The following is a 23,590-nucleotide window of genomic DNA, read 5'->3' on the forward strand; positions in this document are numbered from 1 at the left end:
TGCCTTGGGAAGTACTACTCAGCCTGTGAAAAAAGGACGGTGAGTGCAAGTTAACTGACTTTGGAAACTGGTTGGATAATTTTTTTTTTCTTCAAAAGAACAGTAGTTGTATTGATTTTGGAGTAGATGTTTGTTAGGAATTTAACAAGGTAATGAGGTAATAATTCATATAGTCTGGAGGGGCAATGTCCTAAATGTACAATGTCATTTAGCCTAGATAGACTGTGACATGTTGTTGAAAGCCAGAGACGAAAAAAAACCTAGTAGATGGACCTTGAGTTAGTTAGCCACAGATGCATAATGTTAGCGTCGTGAGACCATCCTGATCTTGTGAGCTCCATTGTAATTTACTCGCAGATCAGTGTGGTAACGTGCACCTGAGAAAATTTGGATCTGTTTGCCAAGCGAATGTCCAATCAGCGCTTGTTTTGAGTGTGACGCAACCAACTTATGCAAATCTGACCTGATCTAGACACATTTTCAGACAGGATTAGCCCTAATTCTGTTAGCCGCTCGCTAACGCTTTCTTCTCTTGGATCCTTCTCTTGGAATATGGACCAGGCACCTGATATTGTTCATTTTGTCTGTAAATTTGTGTTGCACAAACGGCAAATATCCTTTACAGACATGTTGTTAACTTTCTGATCTTTGCCCCAATGCTCTAGTACATGGGTGTCAAACTGATCCAGTAAAGGGCCGTGTGGCTGCAGGTTTTCATTCCAACCAAGCAAGAACACACCTGACTCGACATACAATCTTCAATCACCTGAACTGTCTTCACACAGTTGATTTGTTGGACCAGGTGTGTTTTTGATTGGTTGGAATGAAAAACTGCAGCCACACGCCCCTATACTGGATCAGTTTGACACCCATGCTCTAGTACGTCACACGCTTCGTTGATCGGATTGGTTAATTTGGCTCAATAGACAGATGGTTTACCCAATCACCAACCAGTATTTTCACCCCTTCCCACCACATCTCCTAACAAGAGTTCCCAGAAGGGGGCTTCAAAAAAAGGCATTTGGGTTTTCTCACTGGATGGTATATTACTTATCTTTCTCAGTTCTGTTGCCGTAAAAGGACCTTTCACACTGTAAGTGCGGGGAAGAAATGTGTATAATGCCATCAAAGTTACCTTGGCTAGAGACAGCAAATGTATTATGGGAAATGCAGAATCCAGCATTTTAAGAACTTCACAAATATTTGGACTGATGGAAAACTCAGTCTCCGATGCACCAATTTTAACCTGTCTCTTAAAAAATATGTCATGATGTATAGTATTCCATCAGGGTACTCCTAAAGTGTATTTACAGACATGAAAGGGATGAAACTTCCAGTGTCCAGTTGTTTTTTGCAGGTTTTTGTATCCATTAATTAAAGGCAAGAAAGACAACACAAAAAAGTCTCAATTCACTGTACAAAATCTTCATTTTTCGTTTTTTTCTTCCTTAATGACATACAACAGGGGACCCGTAAACAAAAAGAGAAAGTCATTTTGATACAAGCTAGAATGCAGTTCAAAAATATATAATAAAACAAAATTAATAAAAAGCAGGTCTCCTATCCCTTGTAGTTAGAGGAAATAGTTTGAATACAGCTTAATATGATGTACAAAATATCACACAGTGATAAATTGCTAATACAAAAATAAAAACACAAAGAAATGAGAGTCCTTTACCTTGGCCTCTGACTGGTAACAGGTTTTTTTTTAACTTGTTTTCTTCATTTTTCATGTTTTTTAATCGTTTTGATTTTTTTACATGGTATACATTGTCATCAATCACAAGCAAGTTCTATGCCTAGCAAGGAAGAATGATTCACTTATGATACTACAGTATTCTTACATCTTAATAATCATATTCATAATCAAAGGAAAGAAAACAAGGAAATGATGGACATATACAGCACGTAATGGCATCTCTAGTCATCATTTACAACCTCTGTTTAGATTTCTTTTTTGATGTGTCATACTGATTTGTCTTTATTCTCAGAGAGGGGCCGTCAGTGACTCTCACTGTCAGATAACGGTGAGCCGCAGCAGGTTTGCGCCCTTGTAGTATTTACTTCCAGATTGTGGAAGAAATCCCTGCAAAACATTATTTCGGCACCCTGTCTGTAATCACTCCTCACCAGAAGCATCCACTATTAGATGTAGTGCGAAGTGGCGCCAAAAAGCAGTTAAATGTGATAACAGGACGTCATGTCCAGCAGCAGTGCAATAATGTAGTTGCACCTGGAACTTTTTGTAACTCCAGACAAAAGTCCACCGACCTGTTTCAGGAAAAAAAAAAAAAATCTGAACTATGAATGGTAGTGTCCCCCAGTGATTAGGAAAGGAGTGTTTTCCTCCAGGCTACATTGAACCCTTAGAGCTGACCTCTGAACCCTAGAGTGACCCTGTCATGTTTAGGGACAGACACACATTTTATCAGTCTTTTCAAGGTAATTATATACAATTACCAGTCAAGGTATTTCGAAGTAAGGTCAGCAGTTAAGGGACAACTTTTTACCTAAATCTAACAAACATGTCCTGCAGTTAACAGTATAAACGCAGGACACAGAAGCCCAATGTTCTCTGGATCATGTTCAAAATGCAGCAGAGCAATGACAGATTGGCAAAACAGATTAGGTGCAGAGTCATGCTACTGATAGCAACTGACACCTTCACATCTTAAATCCATTCTTTCTTCCTTTTTTTTCCTTTTCTGAAAAGACGAAAGTGGCTGAATTTATAATGGCCCATTTATCCCAGCATGCCTCTTCAGAAGGAGGAGCACAGCTTCACACCATTTGCTTTCTGGGTAATGTGCTACTGTGCAACTGATGCACCTCGAAAACAAAGACGAGGGAACCTCACCTCAACACACAAGTGAAGGTAATGTCAAGCTTTGTTTAGTTTTTTTTGAAAACCCGAATAAATAAACAAGCCAGAACCTAGCACCACCTACAAACTGGCGCAGACTAAAATTAAATGAAAAAGAGGATCCGAAACAGCTCTCATCTGATGCAAAACGTTTTCAGTCCAAGTGGCTCTATACACTCTTCAAAGTCTGAAAACGATCACTGCTGACACTACTCGCGTCCCTTTAATGAGAAACATCGACAGTGACCGTTAATTCTGAAATGTGACCACAGTTAATGAAATGATTGGACAGCGAAATGTTATTTAAAAAGCCGATTCACTCTATAGCCCAATGAGTGAGAAACGCAGTCTCTATTTTTCACACGTACACACACACACACACACACACAAGACAGGTCCCTGATTCTGACTCAAAGACTCACAAGGTCTTTCATAGCACCGTGATCTAACGAGTGCATATACAAACACGTGCACACTCTTCTGTACAGTAAAAAGCATTAAGAGCACAGACTGTCCTCACCGACCCTGCTAGTCTACAGACTTTAACCGCACTCTCTTGAGATCTAACTTTAGCTGGTCAATGTGGTGCGGCAGAGTGGCCTTTACACACACACACACACACACAATCAATCAATCAATTAATCAATCAATCAATCAATCAATCACGGGGACGCTACATTACTCAGACATACAATGAGACTTGGCCATAAAGTTGTAATTAAAGCTACTTGTTCAACACTGGTTGTCAACCGTCTAATGCCTCCTCACGTCACACAGGGCTAAGTTCAACATTCTCCATCCCCGAATACGACACCCACACCAACACTCTATCTGGAGTCTTTGGAATGTAATACATTGATTCCCAATGAAGAGGTTGGTCAGGTGTTTTCTGCCGACACTGGGAAAGATAACCGTTATTAATTATGCGATCATATGCATGTTAGCTACGAGCTATTTGTGAAAAGGCGGTGGTGCATCAGTGCATGGTGTGAGCGGTGCAGTGTTTCCTTGGTGGTTTCTCCATGAAATGTGAGTAGTGTGACACACACACACACACACACACACACACACACACACACACACACACATACATACACACACAAACACACACGCACGCGCGCACACACACACAAAGCGGAACAGAATATTGTAGTGTAGAAAAGTGTTATTTCAAACATGATCATTTGAAAACGGAGCAGCCGGGACTTTATAAAAAAAAAGCAGTGTGATTAGTATAACAAGAAGTCACTGAGGCATCAGAGAACAGTGAGGAATTAAGGGGAGGTGACGTCCTGTGGCGATGACCCAGCCAGTGGGGTGCAGGACAGGTGTGTGTGTGTGTGTGTGTGTGTGTGTGTGTGTGTGTGTGTGTGTGTGTGTGTGTGTGTGTGTGTGTGTGTGTGTGTGTGTGAAATTTGTAGTCTTCAGTCTTTTTTGGCCCAGTTGTTTTTGTAGGACTCTGAAAGGCAGAAACAAACAAAGTTAAGGTATTACATTTTTTTTTTTTTTAAACATACTGTATTTGGTCATTTAGAGTTATAAAATACAAAAAAGATAAAATAGTCAAACAACCAAACAAAATAACTAGTTCCGTGCTCTGGGGGAAGACGGAAGACGAAGTCGTGAGGTGTGGACGCAGTACAAAAAAGGTCAAAAGCATATCTGTGCTCTCAACACAAGACCTCTACCTCTCTCCTTACAGGCAGGGAGAGGAGTTCTGAGGGTCCCAGATGCAAATTTTGTGAAGCTCAGTGGATTCTCAAAATGTATTTACTTTTTTTTAGGACAATCTAATCTGTTAAGGGGAGAGATCCAAGAGGTTTGGGACACTATTTCAAAATAAAAATGCTGAATTTTGTTTTAGATTAAGCATTTGTATCCATAGACAGATTAAAGGTGTACTCCGGCACTGAAATTGGTATTGCACTTTCATAAGGACTTGCAAAAGACATTAAAAAAAATCAATGGACAAAAGAAGAGCAGCAGAGGCTGCCCAAAATGCGACTCAATAGTCTTTCATTCTCCTCCCCCATTGCCTGTTAAATGCCCTCTTACCAAACACTACTAATACAGGCTTTTCAGTCAAAAATGTGAACCAGAATCGCACCAGAATGACGACAATGCTGTCAGACAAAGATCTTGGCAAGTGCATCTGCGCCGGCGCTGGCAATGAAGGGCTGTGAGGAGTGGAAGGCCACATCATGGATGGCCTCGTCGTGCTTCTTCCTGTGAGCCGTGATCTCCTGCACACACGTCCTGTTGTCCAGCATCCACAAGCGCACCGAGCAGTCGTGGCCTGCAGGGGGCAGAGAGCGGGCGGGAAAAAACAACAATGTTACGAGGGGAAGATCCTCCATGGAGTGAAATGTAAAGGAATCCTTTCTATTGTTTTACAGGTGAGACATTGCTTTTTTCTGCAATGCACTAGTGTCATTTTAGCCAAGACTACAGAGTGTATAGAGCTTTTCTGATTTCATTCTACCTAAACTAGACTTTTATGGTGTAAATGTTCTTTTATTAACTATTATCTATTTGTAATTTCTGAAAAATGGCCACTTGTCTACAGAATGGACACAGAATTAAAATAAATATATGTTGTGGTAAATGATGTAAATGATGTAGAATGAAAACAGTGTATAGAGAAGTGACAATGACATCATATTTGACATTATTTAGAAAATGATATAGAAGCCTGATTCTAAAGATGTTACATGCAGTAAAGAGGAGTGAGACTCACTGCCAGAGATGAGGTAAGTGCCTTTAGGGTCTGTAGTGAGACAGGTGACAGCGTCCAGGTGAGCCACCATTGAGTGGACAACTTTACCTGTACACACACAAAAAGCAATCTTATTTAGACACATTCACATTCTAGAAAAAAAAAGTCGACAGGAAATTAACAAATGACCTGTACAAAAAAATAAAGAGCTCCGGCAGATACCTGTCTTGTTGTCTAGGAAGCGGATGGTGCGGTTCTCGTGTGCAGTGATGGAGACAGGCTCGGATGGGTGACTGACCACACGGTTGATCAGCTCACTGCCTACAAAGAAAGACAAACGACTCAATTGAAATGTTTTATCTACACGTGTAAATAGTTGTTTTGAACTTATCTCAAAGCGGGCGACATTACTCGTGGTGGAAGAATCAACTTTAATAATTAGGGTCGGAACATACCATCCTTGGTTTGTGTCTCTAGCGCAGTGATGCTCTGCTCTGTGTTGAGGTCGTAGAGCAACGTCTCGCCAGCGTCAAATGACACCACCACCTGGTTGGGGTCAGTGGCCACAAAGGCTACCGAGGTGGGAGTTCCGTGCTCTGGGGGAAGACGGAAGACGATAAAGTCGTGAGGTGTGGACGCAGTACAAAAAAGGTCAAAAGCATATCTGTGCTCTCAACACAAGACATCTACCTCTCTCCTTATTGAAGACAGACAGGCAGGGAGAGGAGTTCTGAGGGTCCCAGATGCGAATGGTGCCGTCAGCTGAGCACGAGGCAAGACGATGGTGAGCTGCCGAGTAAGTTAGACCCCACACGCTGTCCTCGTGGCCGGCAAGAACGCTACTTTCAATGCCAGGATCTGGATGGACAAACGTACGTATTTTAAAGATAAAATAAAATAAAATAGGGAGGAACTTCTTAACTGCAATGCTATTATTACCCTGAAGTTGAAAAAACACTGACCATAGTTATCATAAGGATCCACATTGAGGTCTGGCATCTTCCAACATCTGACGGTTCCATCAAGACCCCCGCTGTAGCAGGATTCGCCATCCTCGCCCATGGTCAGCGACAGGACAGCTCCACTAGACAAAACAAGAGAGGTTTCAGTGGTCGCACTGCGTCCGTGTATGTCAGTGACAGGTTTGCGCACAAGGTGTAAAAAAGAGTATTTCTACTCAACTCACCTGTGTGCTCTAAATGTGTAGATGGGCTCAACGTCCAATGCTGCGTTCCTGCAGAGGGACACAGTCTTTTAAATTTGCTTCTTAGTTCAGTTTTCGTTGCCGTGTTTGATTTTCATTTGTACGTTATCTGCTGTATGAATTAATTTCTTGTTCTTAGTTTTCTTCATGCCCTGTGGATGACTTACTTTTTAGAGTGCATGGCCTTATTGAGGTTCCACAGTTTTAGTGTTCCGTCCTCAGACGCTGTGAGCAGCACCGCTTGGCTAGGGTGGAAGGTCAAAGCGCGGATGGCGTCAAAGTGGCTGCGTAGTGTGAAACGAGGGTTCCAAGTCTTTTTGAACTCGTCTCTGTTATCCTGCATCTGACGGGACACACATTTAAAAATAAGTCACATATTCTGACTTTGCACATGTACGTTGGATTACATCCTGTGTCGTGACCGGATCAAATGTGTTATTACATCCATGGAGAGATCGTTGTCATTGGCAACTGTAAGATCAGCCAGTTCACCCAGGTTCATGTCCCCTCCTCCAACGGCATCCATAATGAAAACGTCAGAGGAGAAGCCCAGGGCGCCACCTACAGGTACGAAGTTGGAAATACAAAAAGCCTCACTTCAAAACATTGTGGCCCTATAAATACAGGCTGAGATTAAGAGAATGTACAATATAGCAATGAATCTTAGATCTCCTTGGCAAGAATCCATTAATCTTGTTTCCTTAACTCCCACACTGTGTACCGGAGGAAATATTTATAGGTGTAGGGGCAGTTTTGTAACTTTACCCCTAAAAAGGCTTTAAAATTGAACAAAACTGGGACAAGACAGCGTTTAAATGTGTGACACAGTCTTGAGTGTGGGATAGTAGAGAATAGTCTATGGTTTTCGATGGGGCAGACATGATGAGGGAGTCTTACCTTCCCCGGAGCGAGCCTGTCCCGATACAGAGGGGGGCGGGGTGGGCTTAGGGGGGAAGTCCGACATCATGCCTTGTAACTTGTTCCTGCGGTTCTCTGAACCCGGCAAGAGGAGAGAGGGAGACACAAAACATCGAGTCATGCAGAGAGGCGGAGGAGGGATGGAGAGGCCAGCAGCCGGACAGATGAGAGACAGACGAATGTAGACAGGCAAAAAAGACAGACTTCATTCTTTAAATACGAAAACATACACAGTCATACAATTTTTTAAGAATTTTTTTTGTAAGCGGATGAAATCAATAAGAGCACAGGGTTACCGTGCCTCAAAAGATGAAATGTGGACATTTAACAGAGTAGGGCAGCATGCGTGATAACTTTTGAAAATGACCCCGCACCACAGAAAATACATCTAGAGACAGAGATGACAGCTACACAACTCTTAAGAGTCACAGACTGACAGCTCGTGAAACAGGACAGAGAGACAGGTGGTTGGGAAAAGAGGTTGGTTTTATTGACAAGAAGAGATGCCAAGACACACTGAGAAGTAAAAGATAAAAAAGGTGAAAGGGGAGGGGAGGGATGGCAAAAATATGACAGATACACTGGTGGCAGTGATTCTGGCAGTGCTGGTGCTGATGGTGTTGCTATGGCAGCAGCATACCTAACTCCCGGCCGTCCCCCGAGATCCGGGCCTCTCCCGCCCCCTCCCCATCCTCCCCCGAGCCCAGGAAGTCAAATTCACTGAGGGCGTCTTCTGAGTCGTCTTCGTCCTCCTCGTCCTCAGGGTCCAGGTCTGTGGTCATGGGCTCCGAACTCATCTTGAGAACAGAGCACAGAGAAGACGGTTAATTACGTCCGAGGCCGTGAGTACAGTTTGCAGTTAGTTTTGGTCATTAAGTCATTCAGTTTTCTTTCTTTTTAATACCTTTACACGAGACTTCTTGCTCTTGCGCGGCCCATCAATGCAGTCAGCAGTCATGCCTTGGAAGTCATCCTCCTCGTCACTGTCGTCTTCATCGTCATCCTCGCAGCCATGGAGGAAGGGGATCTTATCGAGCACCGAGCCTCCCAGACGTTCCTTAGAGCTTTCCTTGCCTGCGTTCCTACAAATGCACACATAATTATTCTCTCCATTTTGAGTTAAAAAGGGCAAAAATATTTTTAGGATAATATCTCAAAGAGGGAGGCAGGAGGACCTCAATTACACTTACAGGGCTGGACCCAGATATTCGACAATATTAGGATATTCGTTCGTTGGGTAGGTATTCGGTTTTCAATTTTGGTATTCGGATATTAGTTGTTGTTTTTTTGAAACAATCCTTAAAGAAAATAATGCTTTTATTAAACTTAAAGACACGCGTTGCAGCACAGTGTTTGCATCCTCAGTGTGAGAGTCATTGCTGTGTTTTGCTGTCATTTACGGACGCCTTGCTCCTCTCTCTTTTCCTCACGCTGGGTGCAGCAGGCAGCTGCAGGACAGTCACTAACTTGTTACTTTGCTACCAATATTAGCTGCTCTATTTCAACAATGTTAAGACCTAAACAACGTGCATGCAGGCGAAAATTCCCTGTTCTGTTCTGTGAATTTCCAAACTACTTAGGCGTCATTTGTTAATTCCACTGAAACACTGTTGCGCTATGCCGTCCATCTCAGCGCGGAGCAGACATGTCGGAGACATGGAAAAATCTGACTGTCAAACTTGCATTAGAACCGTCTACGCCGTCTGATGTGTGTAGGGATCTGTGTGCTGTGTAGTAGTGCAGGGCTAATTAATAAAGATAGACAACGTTTTTAAAAAGGTTTTATAAGTGCAACAACTACGAGTTTTATTGATTCACATGCTTTTTAAAAAAATTAATTAAAAAAAACACTCCTACTCAGACATTAAAGGCCCCGTATTATGTTTATTTTTAGATTCATGCTTGTATTCTGGGTTTTTACTTGAACATGTTTTTATATTCAAAAGACAATCTCAGTTTTAACTGACATATATGTAAGGTATGTATGTACTGTATGCTCTGATTGGTTGTCATTTCTGGGTCTTTTGAAACTGCGCTCTCTGTGGCTCTTCACCGTTATTGCATCCGCGGAATGACTATAAGGGTACTGAAGTGGTACCTTCTACCTATATATAGTATAGCTGTGACATCACAATGATACAGAAGTCCTGACAGCTCGTTTAAAGTCACAGTTTCTGAATACGGGCTGTGTGCATTTCTCTGTGGATTGGGTGTTTTGATACTTTCACTGTATTTTTATAGCACCTTGACCTGCTTTATAAGAAAAATCTCACTTTTTACAATATGGGACCTTTAAGGTTTTTGATAATTCTGTCCTAAAACATTTCCACCCACATATTTTATCTTAACATGGCTTAATGTGTACCAACCTGACAAGTACATATATTTTCTGGGCAATGACAGATATACCACTTTAATAGATTACTGCTTTTTTTTAATATAATCTTACCATGTTCTCATGTTGGAGGATGCCCTCCGTTTTAGACATCTTTTCTGCATCTTGTTCTGTTGGCTTTTGAGATTAGGATGTGCTATTGTTTCACTGTTTTCACATTTCTGCTACAGACAAATGCTACTCACAAAGCAGCCTCATGACACAATGATGAATTGTCTCATGGTAACACTGCATTAAGTACTTCTACCACGTATTTGCACTTTAGTCACTTGTACATTTTGTATGGTAGATCTATTTCTAGTTCCTGGCTTAACACTCTGCTTTATGGAAGACGTCTCAATCAGATCTCTTAAGAGGACAACCTACTCTGTACAGAGTGATGTGTGCACTACCTTTTGCTCTGTAATGCCTCAAATCAGCATACCATAATATTTTTAAGGTCATGTCTGTGAATAGGTAATCAGATTGGCTAGACTGAACAGCCCATGGTATGGATATATGCCAAAAGAGGCCTGACAGTTAACTACAAGATCATTATAATTTGAATTAGGTGGAAAAACTCACTAGCAGGAAAGATCATACTAGTAAAGGGATTTATTCAAGAGTATAAAAATGAACTAAAATAAAGAAAATGTCACTCTTTGTTTCACTCAAATGAAGTCATGATTTAGGCCTTGTGTTGCAAACTGTGGGTGTCTTCACTATTCTGATCAGTGGAGCAACAGCGAAGAGAGAGAGAACCTGTCTACTTCCACAGTCTCACCTCTTGATTTGTTCCTCTATCTGTCTGACCAACAATGACTCTCCGCCTCCCCGGGGCTCTGGCTCAGGGCAGGTTTCACTTGGCGGGGGTCCATTTGCCTCGGGGCTGCTCCGCCCTAGCAGCGAGCGCACACGCTTAGACCGCATGTCCAGGATGGTGTCTGAATAACCCACTTCCTCGAGATATCTTCATTCACAGGAAAAAAAAAAGTACATATAAATATATACCCATGCTAATCAGTCCTTCCAGTCTAGAATACAGATGATAAAGTACTGATGGAACGCATTCGTATGCTGAGATGAAAAGGAACTAAAAGAGAGGCCTTACTTGCGTAGTAGCTGACGTCCCTCCTTCCAGGACATCTGATTGGCTGGCTCAGAGTCTGACTCAGCCGGCCCATTGGGAACTACAGAAAATAGATGGGTCGATATGATGCAACAGCAATGAGATGCAGAACAAGAGAGAGGCAGACATGTTGAGCTCTGAAAGTGAAGCAGCGGTAACAGAGTATATGAGGGCTTGGTCAAACATACGTTGTTCTGCCTCCGTCTCTGGTTTCTTGTCTCCGGGACTCTGGTCGTTTCCTGTCTTCAGCTTCTGGTGCTTAGCCCTGCAACACCACATGAGGGCAGCATTACAAGGAAATATATGTAGGAAAACCCTTCAGAATACAAAGCATGCAAAACATGACAGCAGGCTGAGTGGATAACAGACTTAAGGACAAAAAGGAGTTTCCTGGCATTTGACTTACCTCTCTTGTTTGAGGGCATACTCCAGCATTTTGATCCGCCTCACCAGGTCCTGTTTCATATTCTCCTGCCCTTTCCTCTCCCCCTGTAGGAACGCCACCTGAGCCTGAAACACACACCCATAAATACAGGATGGTAAGGAAAACAAAGTACGTTCAAAAAGAGGCACGCACACACATACAGCAACCAAAAAACACGGCAAAATCATTTTACATTGGCACCATAACTACAGCACACTGTCTCACAAAATGTAATTGAAATTGAGTTTAATTTATTCTATTATTTCCAGTGCCAAATCATAACAAAAGTTATCTCAGGACACTTTACAGAGTAGGTATAGACAAGACAATGTATTTTATACAATTAAAACTAGAAAGCATTTGATATCAACATTAAGATTACAAGCGGAGACTGTGACTGTGAAAGAAAAAAGTTTGATGTGCCAAGCATAGCAAACATGGCTTCTGAGAACCCAGAGGAATAAGTAGAGGGTTGTGGAACAGGGCTCTTATTTTTAAACTTCTCCTAACCAAGCCTCAGTGCGCATCTGCAAAAGAGGAAAAAAAAAACAAGACACACCAGCCAAATTCAAATACCCTCTTTTAAGACACATCCTTCCTTTGTGTGCTTCCCCTCTCATTTTCCGTCCGTTTCCTTCCTCACTGACCTGATAAAAATCTTACTTTAAGGAAAGAGATGTTCACTACTTACTCTTGCCATATGGAAAACAATTAACAGGGTTTCCTGAGAAAACAAATGTCATAATAAGAGAACGCAGGGTGACTGTCAAGATTTGACGAGGATTTGACAGTCTTCTCTTGGGTAAACGATTATACGGCAACGCTTGACAAAGATGTAAAAAGGGCTGCCGTAGTGGACGAGAAATATTGATAACACAAGTTTGAATCATGGCGTGTTTTGCACCAGGTGATGCTTTACAGTGGGCAGTTTTTGAGGCAACAAACATTCTGCCCCCCATTCTTTGGAGGCACAAAATACCAAAACCAAAATACAACCACAGTGATCCCAGTTAGAATTAGGTTAAAAAGGCCTACCCCAGATCCTACTCTCAGAATTTGCATGCAGGTGACTGTAGGTACGATAGTTTGGGATTTCCAACCTGTCCCTCTCTTTCTCTCCCTGCACCGAGCGGTGCTGGAGCCTTAATGCCAAACGTTTTACAGTCTATTTCTCCACTGCACGTCCATGTCTGTATCCATGAGCTCGCTCCCACACACATACGCAGTTCTGCAAAACTAGAACAGTCTAAAAACACTATCTCATGGGACAGGCACTGTGTCTACTTGAGAGGGTAGTCAATCACTCGGGAAAGTGAATGTGCATACGCATACACACACACACACACACGCACACACGCACACACGCACACACGCACACACAGTCATGTAACCAGCTAGTAGGTCGAGTGGAACACAGGATAATCTGCCCAGCAAACCTTACTTCTGCTGCTGCTGCTAAGTAATCCTGATTAATGCAATGTGATTTAAACTTATCGGAGAATTCTGGAGATAATTGTCAAAGCTAGCATGTCAATACTGGAGGCATGATCAAAGAGGTAGTGAAACACAGATAACTTTATGTAGTTTATATTTGGCTGAACCTAGGAGGAGCCGTTCAGTTTGTAAAATAAGTAAAATGACTAATTAATTAACTGTGTTTCTGTAAATGGAACACTGAACGGATGTATCGACAACATTCATTTAACAAGTCAGGAAGACTCGTGAAACACAATAAATCTGCTTAGCTTCATAAACAGCTATGTAATTACATGTAATTTGCTGTGGTTATGTTTTTGATAAAAGCAGCTAGCATATGGCTAGCTGCAACAGTTAGTTAGCTGAACATTTACAGCTGGAAAACAAGCCAGTAAATGTTTAGTTGTTGTGTTTTGTAACAAATACCAAGTTTATACATTTCACACAAGTAGAAACTCTTGCTCCAGTGTGACATAATCAGATGTCAATGCTAACATGCTATAAACAAGCCAAGCAGAGCTCAGCTGTTTTGCTAGCTGGTTTAGATATCAGAAAACATGTACATTATTCCAGGTACTAATGGTTGAAAACACATGGAACATGTTAGCACTGATTGTGCATGTTAGCACCTCTTTAAGGTAAAATGGCAACAAAAAAAAAATTCTATCACTACGAGTAACATTTAAAGTTGACCTAACATCCTTCCATAATAATGACAAAGAACTGTTCAGAGAGCAACAAAGCCAACCTGGGTAAAACCAATCAAATTCAAGAGGGAGTAGAGTGGAATATGTGGTCCTCTGTTACACAAACAAACAAATATTCAACACAGACAGTCCGGGCAAGCTGTGAGTGTATTGAAAGGGATTTTAAAACAACGATAAATAACCCACAGCTCACTTGCTTTAATAAAAGGGCAAAACACCCCGTCACATTTGTTACACAAACCATTTGCAACAATAATAGTTGTACATTTACAAAATTACACCAAACAACACATTTTTATATTCTATGTACACAAACAAATAAGCCACAATAAATCTATTATAAGGCCCAGTCATGCCAAAAAACAAACCAAAAAAAAAGATACCATAATATACTGTGAAACTGCCAGGATCTTAAAAAAATATGTCAATACAAGTCTTTGGCCATATCGCTCAGCACTACTAGCTGCGGATAGGTGGATGCTGAGCTCTTGTAAAACATTCTTATGCAGGCTTAATTTGTACTGAACTTCACAAAACAGCTTGAATCAACAGTAGCTTACTGAAAACATGGTAATGTCGCCCTAGTATGAACAGTGATTTGAATATTGACCGATGTGCATTTGAACAGTGATGCAATTGCTTTGCTCAAACAAACAAAGTCAAATGGTCATCATTGACTACGCATCTTTAAACTCAATGATTCTAACCCGCAGAGTGCTTTGAAATTTCCACCTCTAAAAGGAATGTGTCTACTTCGTCTTGGAGGGGCAGGGCACAAGTTTCTACTCCTACTCACACACACACGGACGAGCTACAACCTGCACACACGCAGAGATAACCATCACACCCCTGTGCGCCGGTGTCACGCTGCGTTCTTAGAAAGGACAGGTCACCGGCCGTGCCCACAACCTTAAATCCCTTAACGGCTTCTTTGTCGGCTCAAGATAAGAGCCACGGATGCATGTGTACACATACTCTCAAACACCAACATGACAATGAACGCGCACTGTAAGAACTGCCTTTTCCTGATACACAAAAGGTAGCCAAAACAGAGGGATTAGTGTCAAAGGGTTTATGGTGCTTGCATTTCATTCTTTGTCTATTACTTAACTACACATTATTTGGCTTTGACCTGGTTACACTTGCTCTTATAATAATAGTAATAGTAATCATAGTATTTCTTTTTGAAGGTGGTATGGTAATGGGGTTCAGTGGGTAAAATATAACTAAATATAACTATAACTAACTAAAACACACCTATCAAGGTGTGGGAAAACAAGATTAACAAAAAACAAGTATCTGTCATTTCTTATACATATTTGTATTGTTTTTAGCTTTCACTGGTTTGTATTATTCTGCCCCTTTTCTGGTTCAGATTGGGACATGCTTGTTTTCACTTGTGTGTGGGACCTGGGCCAACAGAAGTCAGACAAGGCAGTCCATTCATCAGCTATTAAAAAGGTGTTTTTATCAAGAGACTGCCACTTTAAATAAGAGGCAACATGGAACAGTAGGTCAAAAGACATCAAGGTATTTCTAGAGAAAGTTATATTCAAGTAAATATATCGTTCAACAAAATCATTGGTTAGTCCTTTCGGGTGCCATTTGAAGTTGTTAACACTGACAGTGACAGCTGGGTTATTTTCTTTGTACTATGTTGTTAAATTAACAAAACCAATAAAGTACAAAGGGACTTTATTAGGCGCAGACCTGTCTTGCCATCTGATCTCTCTTTCCCATGGCTGGGTTTTCCAACTGGAGCTGACCTATCCAGAGTTTGTTGTAACATGGAGAGCTGACACATTTAGCCCCTATCTGTCAGTCCCCCTTAACTAGCTGCAGAACAGGGTCAAGGGTAGCTTTCTTCCTCCACTGGCCACCCTCCATCTTATCCACCCTTTATCCCCATGAGAGAATCAAAGAGCCAACAAATAGAGCACTGAACCTTTATGGGACAGTGTGCTTTGATGGAGCGTGACAAACAGTGTGTGTGGTATTTAGCTAGAGACTGATATCCTAAAAAGTTGGGCTTGCCACCTGAGTTTGATTAGAAGATGAAGATGATCATGAGGTTCTCAAGATTTCAGCACAAACAGAAATAATAAGAAAGAAAGAACTGCATACAGGATCCTAAAAACGAAATAAAATAAACGCTTATAGAATAGGAGCGCTGCAAGTGTGCTTGGGTGGGAGGCACACTGTAATAATGCAGTACATATGGATGTCATATGTGTGTCATGGCTGAGAGCACAGAGCTATTAATTAAAGATGTGTACCCTGGGGCCCCCTGGGCTACACTCAACAGGAAGTGATGTCAACTGGGTCACCAGTAATCTATTCTACGTAACTATGGACACGGTTAATACAGTTAAATAGCTGAAAATGAGAATACTACCAAGAAGAACAAGTAAAGGTCTGCCCTTTTCCCTGCAGAATAGTGGCTTGGTTCGATGTTTGCTGCACAGTCTGACGATTAAATTATAATGAGGATCAGGTAAAAACAAGCTTGTTCAGACAGTGCAGTAGTATGGTAATTTGATAGAATACACTGGAAAAAGCCACTTGTGTGTCTGAAGAATAGAAAGACAAGGTCAATGCCACCTGTCTCCTGTACTGCCGTCTTATGGACGTGCTGGGACGTCCCACCTGGCCCAGAGCGGGGAGGGCCTTCATTCCTGGCATGTCAGAGTAGACACGACATCACAGGTGGCATTTCACACCGAAAACACACTCACAGACAGCACATGTGTTGCAGTCTCACAGAGACGTGCTACGCTGCAAACACAGACATCAACCTGGTTGCACAAAGAGTCAGAGTCGTAAGATGATAGTGTTAATCTCAAATTTTGGTGATGATTTTGCTGCTGCTGGCATTCAAGATTTTGCATGCAGCTTCTTTGCTAGCCTTATGAATGCCATAAACACACAAAGTGTCATGTGCAGTCGACATGTGAGCAGGCTATGGATGCATGTACTACAGTATGGTGCTAACTGCACAAGACATGGCTAGAGGGGCATGCTAACTGGCATGTTGAGTGCCCTGCCAGCATGCTGGCAACAAAAGCCAGAGGTCTGTGTTAAAATGTAAGCTAGGTCAATTTTTTTCAGCCTAGCACTCCAGCGATCCTCTTTTTCTCGCAGCACAGAACGTGGTGCTAATTGTACCTGTGAAACCAGACCATGAGCAGCAAACACACACACGCAAACAAAGTTCCAGAACAGAGCACTAATGGTGTGTTGGACATGGTGATGGCCTGCTTCTGCCTTCCCTTTCCACTCTTTCCCACACACGACTAAGCTGCGAAAGCAACCAGTTTGTGATTATTCATCCATATTTTATCAAGGCTTCTATTTATAGATATAGCATAGGTTGTAGTAAGGGGTAAGGTTAGAAACAGAGCCACAGAAGAGAGGCAATGATATGTTTTTGTTTTTTTGTGGCTTTGTCAAGCTCATGAACTCCAGAAGAAAATTCATCCTAATTACAAGCAAAGTGCGGTTGCAGGAGGAAGACCACATAAGGGTTCAGGTAGATGAATTGTTTATCTCTTCATTCCAGGTGCAGAGCAAAAACATCTCTGCATGTGTCTATGTTTTCCTAACTTGCATTAATCATGGAACAATTTGATGAGAAAGCCCAATTCGCTGATTGACCAACACTCTGCTTCAACCAGTTACACACGTGCATGTAAGAATGTTGCATAGTACAACTTCTGTCTTCTGCTGTCAGTCTCTGGATAACTGGGGCCATTAAGGGACTCATGGCTTGCTCAGGGGCATTTCTATGGCACTGACTCACACATTCATATACATTTTTATTTCTTTCCATTTCAGAGACTTAAAGTGATGGACCTGGAGGACACAAGCTCACTTCTCTAACCTAAAGGCAGACAGCAAATACATATGCATGTGTTTGTAAGTGGCAAGTCATATTTCTTACATTTAGTCCGGCACTTGACTGATTATGACATTATGAATGATACTGACAAATGTATTACATACTTATCAGCCATTATCCATTTACAACACCACTGACTCATTCATCTACAAAGATAAATACATTTACTGCAAAAGACCATGTCTCAGAGAACTTCGTCTGAGGATATTTGATTTAATACAAAAACTCCTAGAAATCCAAATGGGTCACCCTTTCTCTCACTATGTGGATTGTTAAGTGGGTGAAATTAAAATGCATAGCAAAATGCAATAGCATCAAATGATTCCTCATTTTAATGGAGAATTCCCTTAGGTAAGGACACCACTTTAACAACTGATGCTCAAATGACTCACCTGAACTCACAGCTGTGACACTGTCATCATCTTTTGACCTCAACACAACAGCCACACATCGCTTAATTTGACCCTGGGGGTTTATGAAAACCTGATGATCTTCAATTTACAAACTAGGTTTCCACATGCATACTAAAATACAGTCCATCTTAAAAGGAGTCATCTTAAATACAGGCATGTTTGTGCTGTGTACCTGCATTAATGTCAAGGGGACACTGCAATAGCCACACCTACACTCTATTTACCTGACTTGTCTTTTCTATTTGCTGGTTAACTTGCGTGCTGGGATGACCTTTATCATCTAACTTCCTGCAGTATATCTTTGAGAATAGGATGTAACTGATTACATATAACCATTCATATAACCATTCAAAGGCCAAAAGACATGCTTTTTTAAATAAATAAATATAAATAAAGTTGATTTTATGTTTAAAGCCTACTGGTGGCTATATGGCTTTGAGTGATCATCAGATGGAGGCCAGAGAGTCCCTTTATTGTCATGTAACTATCTAATAATAACACATCCTGGTCAGTAATACAATATGATAGGGTGTAATGTTAGCCCGTTAGCATTTTGCCATCGGATTTATTGTGGGCATGTGTACTGTCACAAAGCAAGGACCTCCTGCGATATCCGCGCTGGCCTTTATTCGGCTAAATGATAAACAGATTTACCCTGAGTTCGTCTCTCTCAGCCTCCCAGCGGTATTTCTCGGCCTGGAAGCGTCCCCACTCGTACTGGATGAAGTGAAGGATCCCAGGAAGCGTCATACCCGAGTCCCCGTCCTGTAGCTCCCGAGCTTGCGATGATCCGGGCATACACCCGGCTGCTGCTGCTGCTGCTGCCGCCGCCGCCGCTGCTGCCATCGCTCCGGTCGCCGCAGCTGACGTCGCCTGGCCCGGTGCTGCTGCTTTGGGCCCGTTTGGGTTGCGCCCCGCTCCGCTGCTGCTGCCGCCGCCGCCTCCGGAGTTCGGGTTTGGTCCTCCGCCGGATCTATCCGCCTCCATTTTAACCGTTCAACCTTTCGCCAGGATAAGGAGGTGGAAACGGGCAGAGCGTACGAACAATAATAAAAAAAACACCTCGTACCCTTCTTCCAACCCAGCAGCACTACCCTCTTTTCTTCCTTTTCTCACGCGCACAGAGCGAAATTATTCAGTTAGCAAAATACTACACTTCCGTTTTCAAACCTTCAACATAAAACACCATGAGTAGGCTGCACACGTTGCACCGTGGCCTATTTAGTCTACAAATACGCCACATTCAACATATATTATTATTTTGAAACGGTTGCAAAGGTAATATCGAAATAAGGTTATGAAATGTCCCATCATGTAAAACAAGTGGTGCTAGCGACTCTTATTTTGTAGATCCCGGATTTGCTGGCTAGAAATGCCCAATGTGGGTGACAAATAAAGGGCCATGTTTGCAGTAATACACAATGAACATATCGCTAAGGGAGTTTATTTCCTGCCATTTTGTGAGTAGGGATGTTTGAGGACAGTAAAGTGAACCAACATTGAGCACACCTTTGTTTCCTGTTTGAATATCCATGAAAAATCTCCACGATATAGAAGTCCACAGTTTTGTTGCAGAACTATAATAATTTGGACTTGATTACAACAGACTTGAATTTAATTACCCAGAAGTATTTTGTGGACTAATTATTAAAACATGGTTATAGTCATGTTCTCATTTTATATAATAATAATAATAATAATAATAATAATAATAATAATAATAATAATAATAATGATCATAATCATAATCATAATCATAATAATAATAATATTTCAAAGGTAAAAAGGAGAAAATCAGCTGTACAGATGCTGGTTGAAGATTGCAGTATCGGGTCCCTGGCATACCTGCACTCTAGAGACATGTATGAGACATCTCTACGATATATAATATTGTATCGTTAAATTAATGAATTGAATCTTGAATTAAATTTAATTAAATTTCATTGTAATAATAAATTAAATACATACATTATCTTCAATTCATCCCTTGCATGTAGAAATACAGTATATGAAATGTATATATACTGTATATATGTGTGTGTGTGTGTGTGTGTGTGTGTGTGTGTGTGTGTGTGTGTGTGTGTGTGTGTGTGTGTGTGTGTGTGTGTGTAGCGGGGTGTGCTTGTGTGTTTGCGTGTGTTACATTTTTGAAGATGTTTCCTTTTATTCTGAAGGATTCGAGCCGGAAGTATTTTTGTTGTTGCTCCGGGCAACTCACAGACGGCAAGCGTGAAAGCTTCATGGCAAATGTGTGCATTGGGTTTCACGGTTGAGCTTGAGTTTAAGCTACACAGTAATGACATATTCGTGTACACTTAGTCGCGAATTTCTTCTTAAAATGTTGCAGAATGGATTTCAACCACAGCCGCACAAATGTGCGCTAACATTGCAGGTCAATGTGTGTGTTTGCTGCTAACGGTACCATCTCATTGCTCCTATGTTACAAGAGATGGGCCACCATGAAAACCAGATATAGCCCAACACGGTTGATGGGTTTAACTTTGCCAAAGCTTCTGATAACCTGGCTAATGCATACTGAATTTAAGGTGAGTGAATACATTTATTTTACCAAGCCTGTTTTTATTGATTGGTAATGTCGCCGCAAGTCACATTTTATAAAATAAAACTCTGAGTATCATAGCCTGCTTTTATAGAGATGTCTAGGGAGATTCGGTTCTAACCAAAGTAGTCCTCTGTCATTTTAAAGTAGCGAGGGATTGTATTGTACAGTCAATGGATCTTCATTGAGTTGTTTTGTGCATAGAAACGTGTCTTGTACCTCTTTTTTACAGGTTGTCTTCAACTCTCGTTCCTCTACTATAATACTAATGGGGACCTAAAACCCACCACTGAATTTCTCAATTGAAACTTCTTCTCCTGAGAGAAACTGGGAAGTAAACATCAGCTGCCATGCGTATCAGTCTCTGCCAGGGCTTGTTAACGGGCGCCATTGTCCTCAACCTCCTCATTCTCTACTATGTGTCCCGGGCCCAGCAGCAAATGATGGAGAAGAGGAAGGAGCTTGGCAGGGGCACAAGGAGGTCAGCTCTGCCAGCCTCTGGTTTGGGGGGGGGCCTAGGGTTACTTGTAGGAGCTGGAGGTGAGCCTGGAGTGGTCGGAGGTGAGGGGCACAGTCGTGGCCCACGTGTGACTGTTCTTCTTCGGGAGTTTGAAAACTTTGAGAATTACGTTGGAGATGTGGCTAATTCCTTCCTACACCAGAGGCCCGAGCATCCTTTCCTGGCTGTGGCTGACGTGTCTCCGTACCCTCCCCTGGTGCTTCCAGAGGGGGCACGCCTTCTAGTGCTCTCCCCCAGCCCAGACCAACCGCCGCAAGCTCACAGGCCTGAGTTCCACATCCAGACAGAGTTCGTGTTGCTGGTACCCGATGGGGTGGAGTTGGAACAACCTCGGTCCATCGAGAGGCTGATCAGGGAATTGGAAGGTGAGGGTGGAGGGCCTGTGAGGCTGGTAGCTGCACCTGTTTTGGCTCGATCTGCTGTGCAGTGTCTCCACCTGCGGGTGAACCTGAGAGAGTGGACTGCCACTTACTCACCGGCTGCATCTGGGAGCAGCGGGAGTGTGTGTACGGCTTTACACGGAGACGCAGTTGTCCTCATTCGCACTGAGGATCTTTTTAACCTCTCTGTGCCTCTGGGGCGGCCCCTCTTCTCCTCGCTCTTCGTCCAGACTGCCTTGAGAGGCTGGAAGGTCAAGCTGCTGGAGAGCCCCTGTTTTGCCGCAAACCACCGGCCCCTCTTCAGCTCCGCTCACAACCAGTGGAAAGCCGACACTCGACTGAAGGAGGCCACTGGGAAGCTCATGAAGAGCTTCGGTCTGAAGCGTCTCCTGCTCTCTGATGGGAAGGAACAGTGGTATGGCTGCAGTAAAGAGACACCTCGCTGCTTTGGCACTGTGCAGGATGACACTCCAGACTACCTTTATCTGGATCGCTGGACACCTCCCTGCTGTCTGCGAGCTCTCAGGGAAACCACCAAATATGTTATCAATATCTTGGAGACGTCAGGCGTGCGCTACTGGCTAGAGGGGGGGACTCTGCTGGGCGCCGTTCGCCATCAGGACATCATCCCATGGGATTATGATGTGGACCTTGGCATCTACCTGGAGGATATACCCAACTGTGATCACCTGAAGAACCTGGACTCAGGCTCTCTCGTGGATGCTAATGGCTATGTTTGGGAGCGCGCAGTGGAAGGAGACTTCTACAGAGTCCAGTACAGCGAGGCCAACCACCTGCATGTCGACCTGTGGCCGTTCTACCCACGTAATGGCGTCATGACCAAAGACACGTGGACAGAGCACAAACAAGATGTGGAGTTCCCAGAGCACTTCCTGCAGCCACTGGTACCCATGTCATTCGCCGGCATCACAGCCTACAGCCCAAACAACCACCGAGCCTTCTTGGAGCTCAAGTTCGGAGAGGGGGTTATTGAGAACCCTCAGTATCCCAACCCCACAAAAAAGAGGCTGGACAGGAGCAAATTATGAGAGATCACTCGGAAAAACCCTTGTGTGTCGTACTGTATCCGTTTACATAACACCACAGAAAATATTGCCTCCATTTTTGTTTTTTAAAAAGCTAGTATGGTGCCAACATGACTGCATTTGCTGTCAATTTTACCTAAGTTTTACCACCAGTATAATCACAAACCTGGTCAAATATTCTCTTTTCTCAGTATTTGGATGTAAAGTCTAACCTCGGACTGCCTTTTGACATTTGTCGGAGTGATGAGGTTTTGTTTGCAAGGGGCATGAATGCTTGGAAGATTTCAATCCATACACTTGTGTTTACATCAGGCATATCTTAAAGAGTCAGATTTACTACTATTAGGTGTATGTGTTGTACAAAAGTATAAATATACAACTGCTGTAAAGATGGTACATAGTTTTGAATTGTATTGATATTGGTTTCTCTTTCAAAAGCTACCTTGGGTGCATTATCTTAAACCGGATTTAAGGTTTTGTACAGAGTTATTTGTGTTCAATAAGTGGTGATGCACAAACAGATGTTTTATACATTTCTTGAGTGCGTTGCATTGATTTGCACCGGTTCTTTAAGTTTTGAACAGTTTATGAATGAATGTTACGTTGTATCGCTGCCATTTAGTACCCGACAGCTGTAGCATGGTGAGTAAAATGAAAAACGCGCTGTCATTCAGTAACAAAATATGAAATTTGGACTGAATTTTTGTAATATTAACCCTCAGCTCAATGATGTGCGTCACTACTGAGCACCCATGATAAATGAACTGAAATGGAATTTCAAGTCAGTAGACTAAGAAAAGTCAGTAGACTAAGAAAAGTCAGTAGACTAAAAAAAAGTTGCAACTAAAACACGCACAAGCTTTTCTGGGTATGACGTTTCCTGTGGTGTTGTAACTTGTGTGTGATGTATCACTCCAATTCATGAATGAAAAAATAAGAGTTGTAACAGATTTGTTTTTGAG

At 42.3% G+C, this 23,590-nt stretch overlaps 2 protein-coding genes across 2 annotated transcripts; one reads left to right on the forward strand and one right to left on the reverse strand.

Annotated features, from left to right (window-relative positions):
* Nucleotides 1-1,446: 1,446 nt before the first annotated feature.
* strn4 (striatin, calmodulin binding protein 4) lies at nucleotides 1,447-19,230 on the reverse strand. Its single transcript, XM_083913701.1, has 18 exons — nucleotides 18,777-19,230; nucleotides 11,611-11,714; nucleotides 11,393-11,469; nucleotides 11,187-11,265; nucleotides 10,860-11,045; nucleotides 8,606-8,783; nucleotides 8,342-8,498; nucleotides 7,681-7,776; nucleotides 7,226-7,344; nucleotides 6,951-7,126; nucleotides 6,766-6,813; nucleotides 6,542-6,663; nucleotides 6,270-6,437; nucleotides 6,035-6,175; nucleotides 5,802-5,900; nucleotides 5,601-5,687; nucleotides 4,971-5,159; nucleotides 1,447-4,322 (listed from the first exon to the last, which is right to left on the reverse strand). Exons 1-17 carry the CDS (start codon nucleotides 19,107-19,109, stop codon nucleotides 4,990-4,992), a joined length of 2,340 nt encoding a protein of 779 aa, XP_083769827.1. The 5' UTR covers nucleotides 19,110-19,230; the 3' UTR covers nucleotides 1,447-4,322; nucleotides 4,971-4,989.
* A 1,165-nt stretch (nucleotides 19,231-20,395) lies between these two features.
* On the forward strand, nucleotides 20,396-23,583 carry fkrp (fukutin related protein). The gene is made up of 2 exons (XM_083914667.1): nucleotides 20,396-20,668; nucleotides 20,915-23,583. Exon 2 carries the CDS (start codon nucleotides 21,033-21,035, stop codon nucleotides 22,629-22,631), a length of 1,599 nt encoding a protein of 532 aa, XP_083770793.1. The 5' UTR covers nucleotides 20,396-20,668; nucleotides 20,915-21,032; the 3' UTR covers nucleotides 22,632-23,583.
* Nucleotides 23,584-23,590: the final 7 nt, after the last annotated feature.

The sequence above is a fragment of the Echiichthys vipera genome (assembly GCF_963691815.1).
Source record: "Echiichthys vipera genome assembly, chromosome: 5".
In the NCBI taxonomy this organism is placed as follows: domain Eukaryota; kingdom Metazoa; phylum Chordata; class Actinopteri; order Perciformes; family Trachinidae; genus Echiichthys; species Echiichthys vipera.

Bases quoted from the DNA above. Each gene is read 5' to 3' on its own strand.
- fkrp (XM_083914667.1), top strand. From the start codon at position 21,033: ATGCGTATCAGTCTCTGCCAGGGCTTGTTAACGGGCGCCATTGTCCTC.
- strn4 (XM_083913701.1), bottom strand. From the start codon at position 19,109: ATGGAGGCGGATAGATCCGGCGGAGGACCAAACCCGAACTCCGGAGGC. The intron at 11,266-11,392 runs GTATGTTTGACC...TATTTTCTGTAG, and splicing joins AGAGACGGAGGCAGAACAAC to TTCCCAATGGGCCGGCTGAG. The intron at 6,814-6,950 runs GTAAGTCATCCA...GTCCCTCTGCAG, and splicing joins AAGGCCATGCACTCTAAAAA to GAACGCAGCATTGGACGTTG.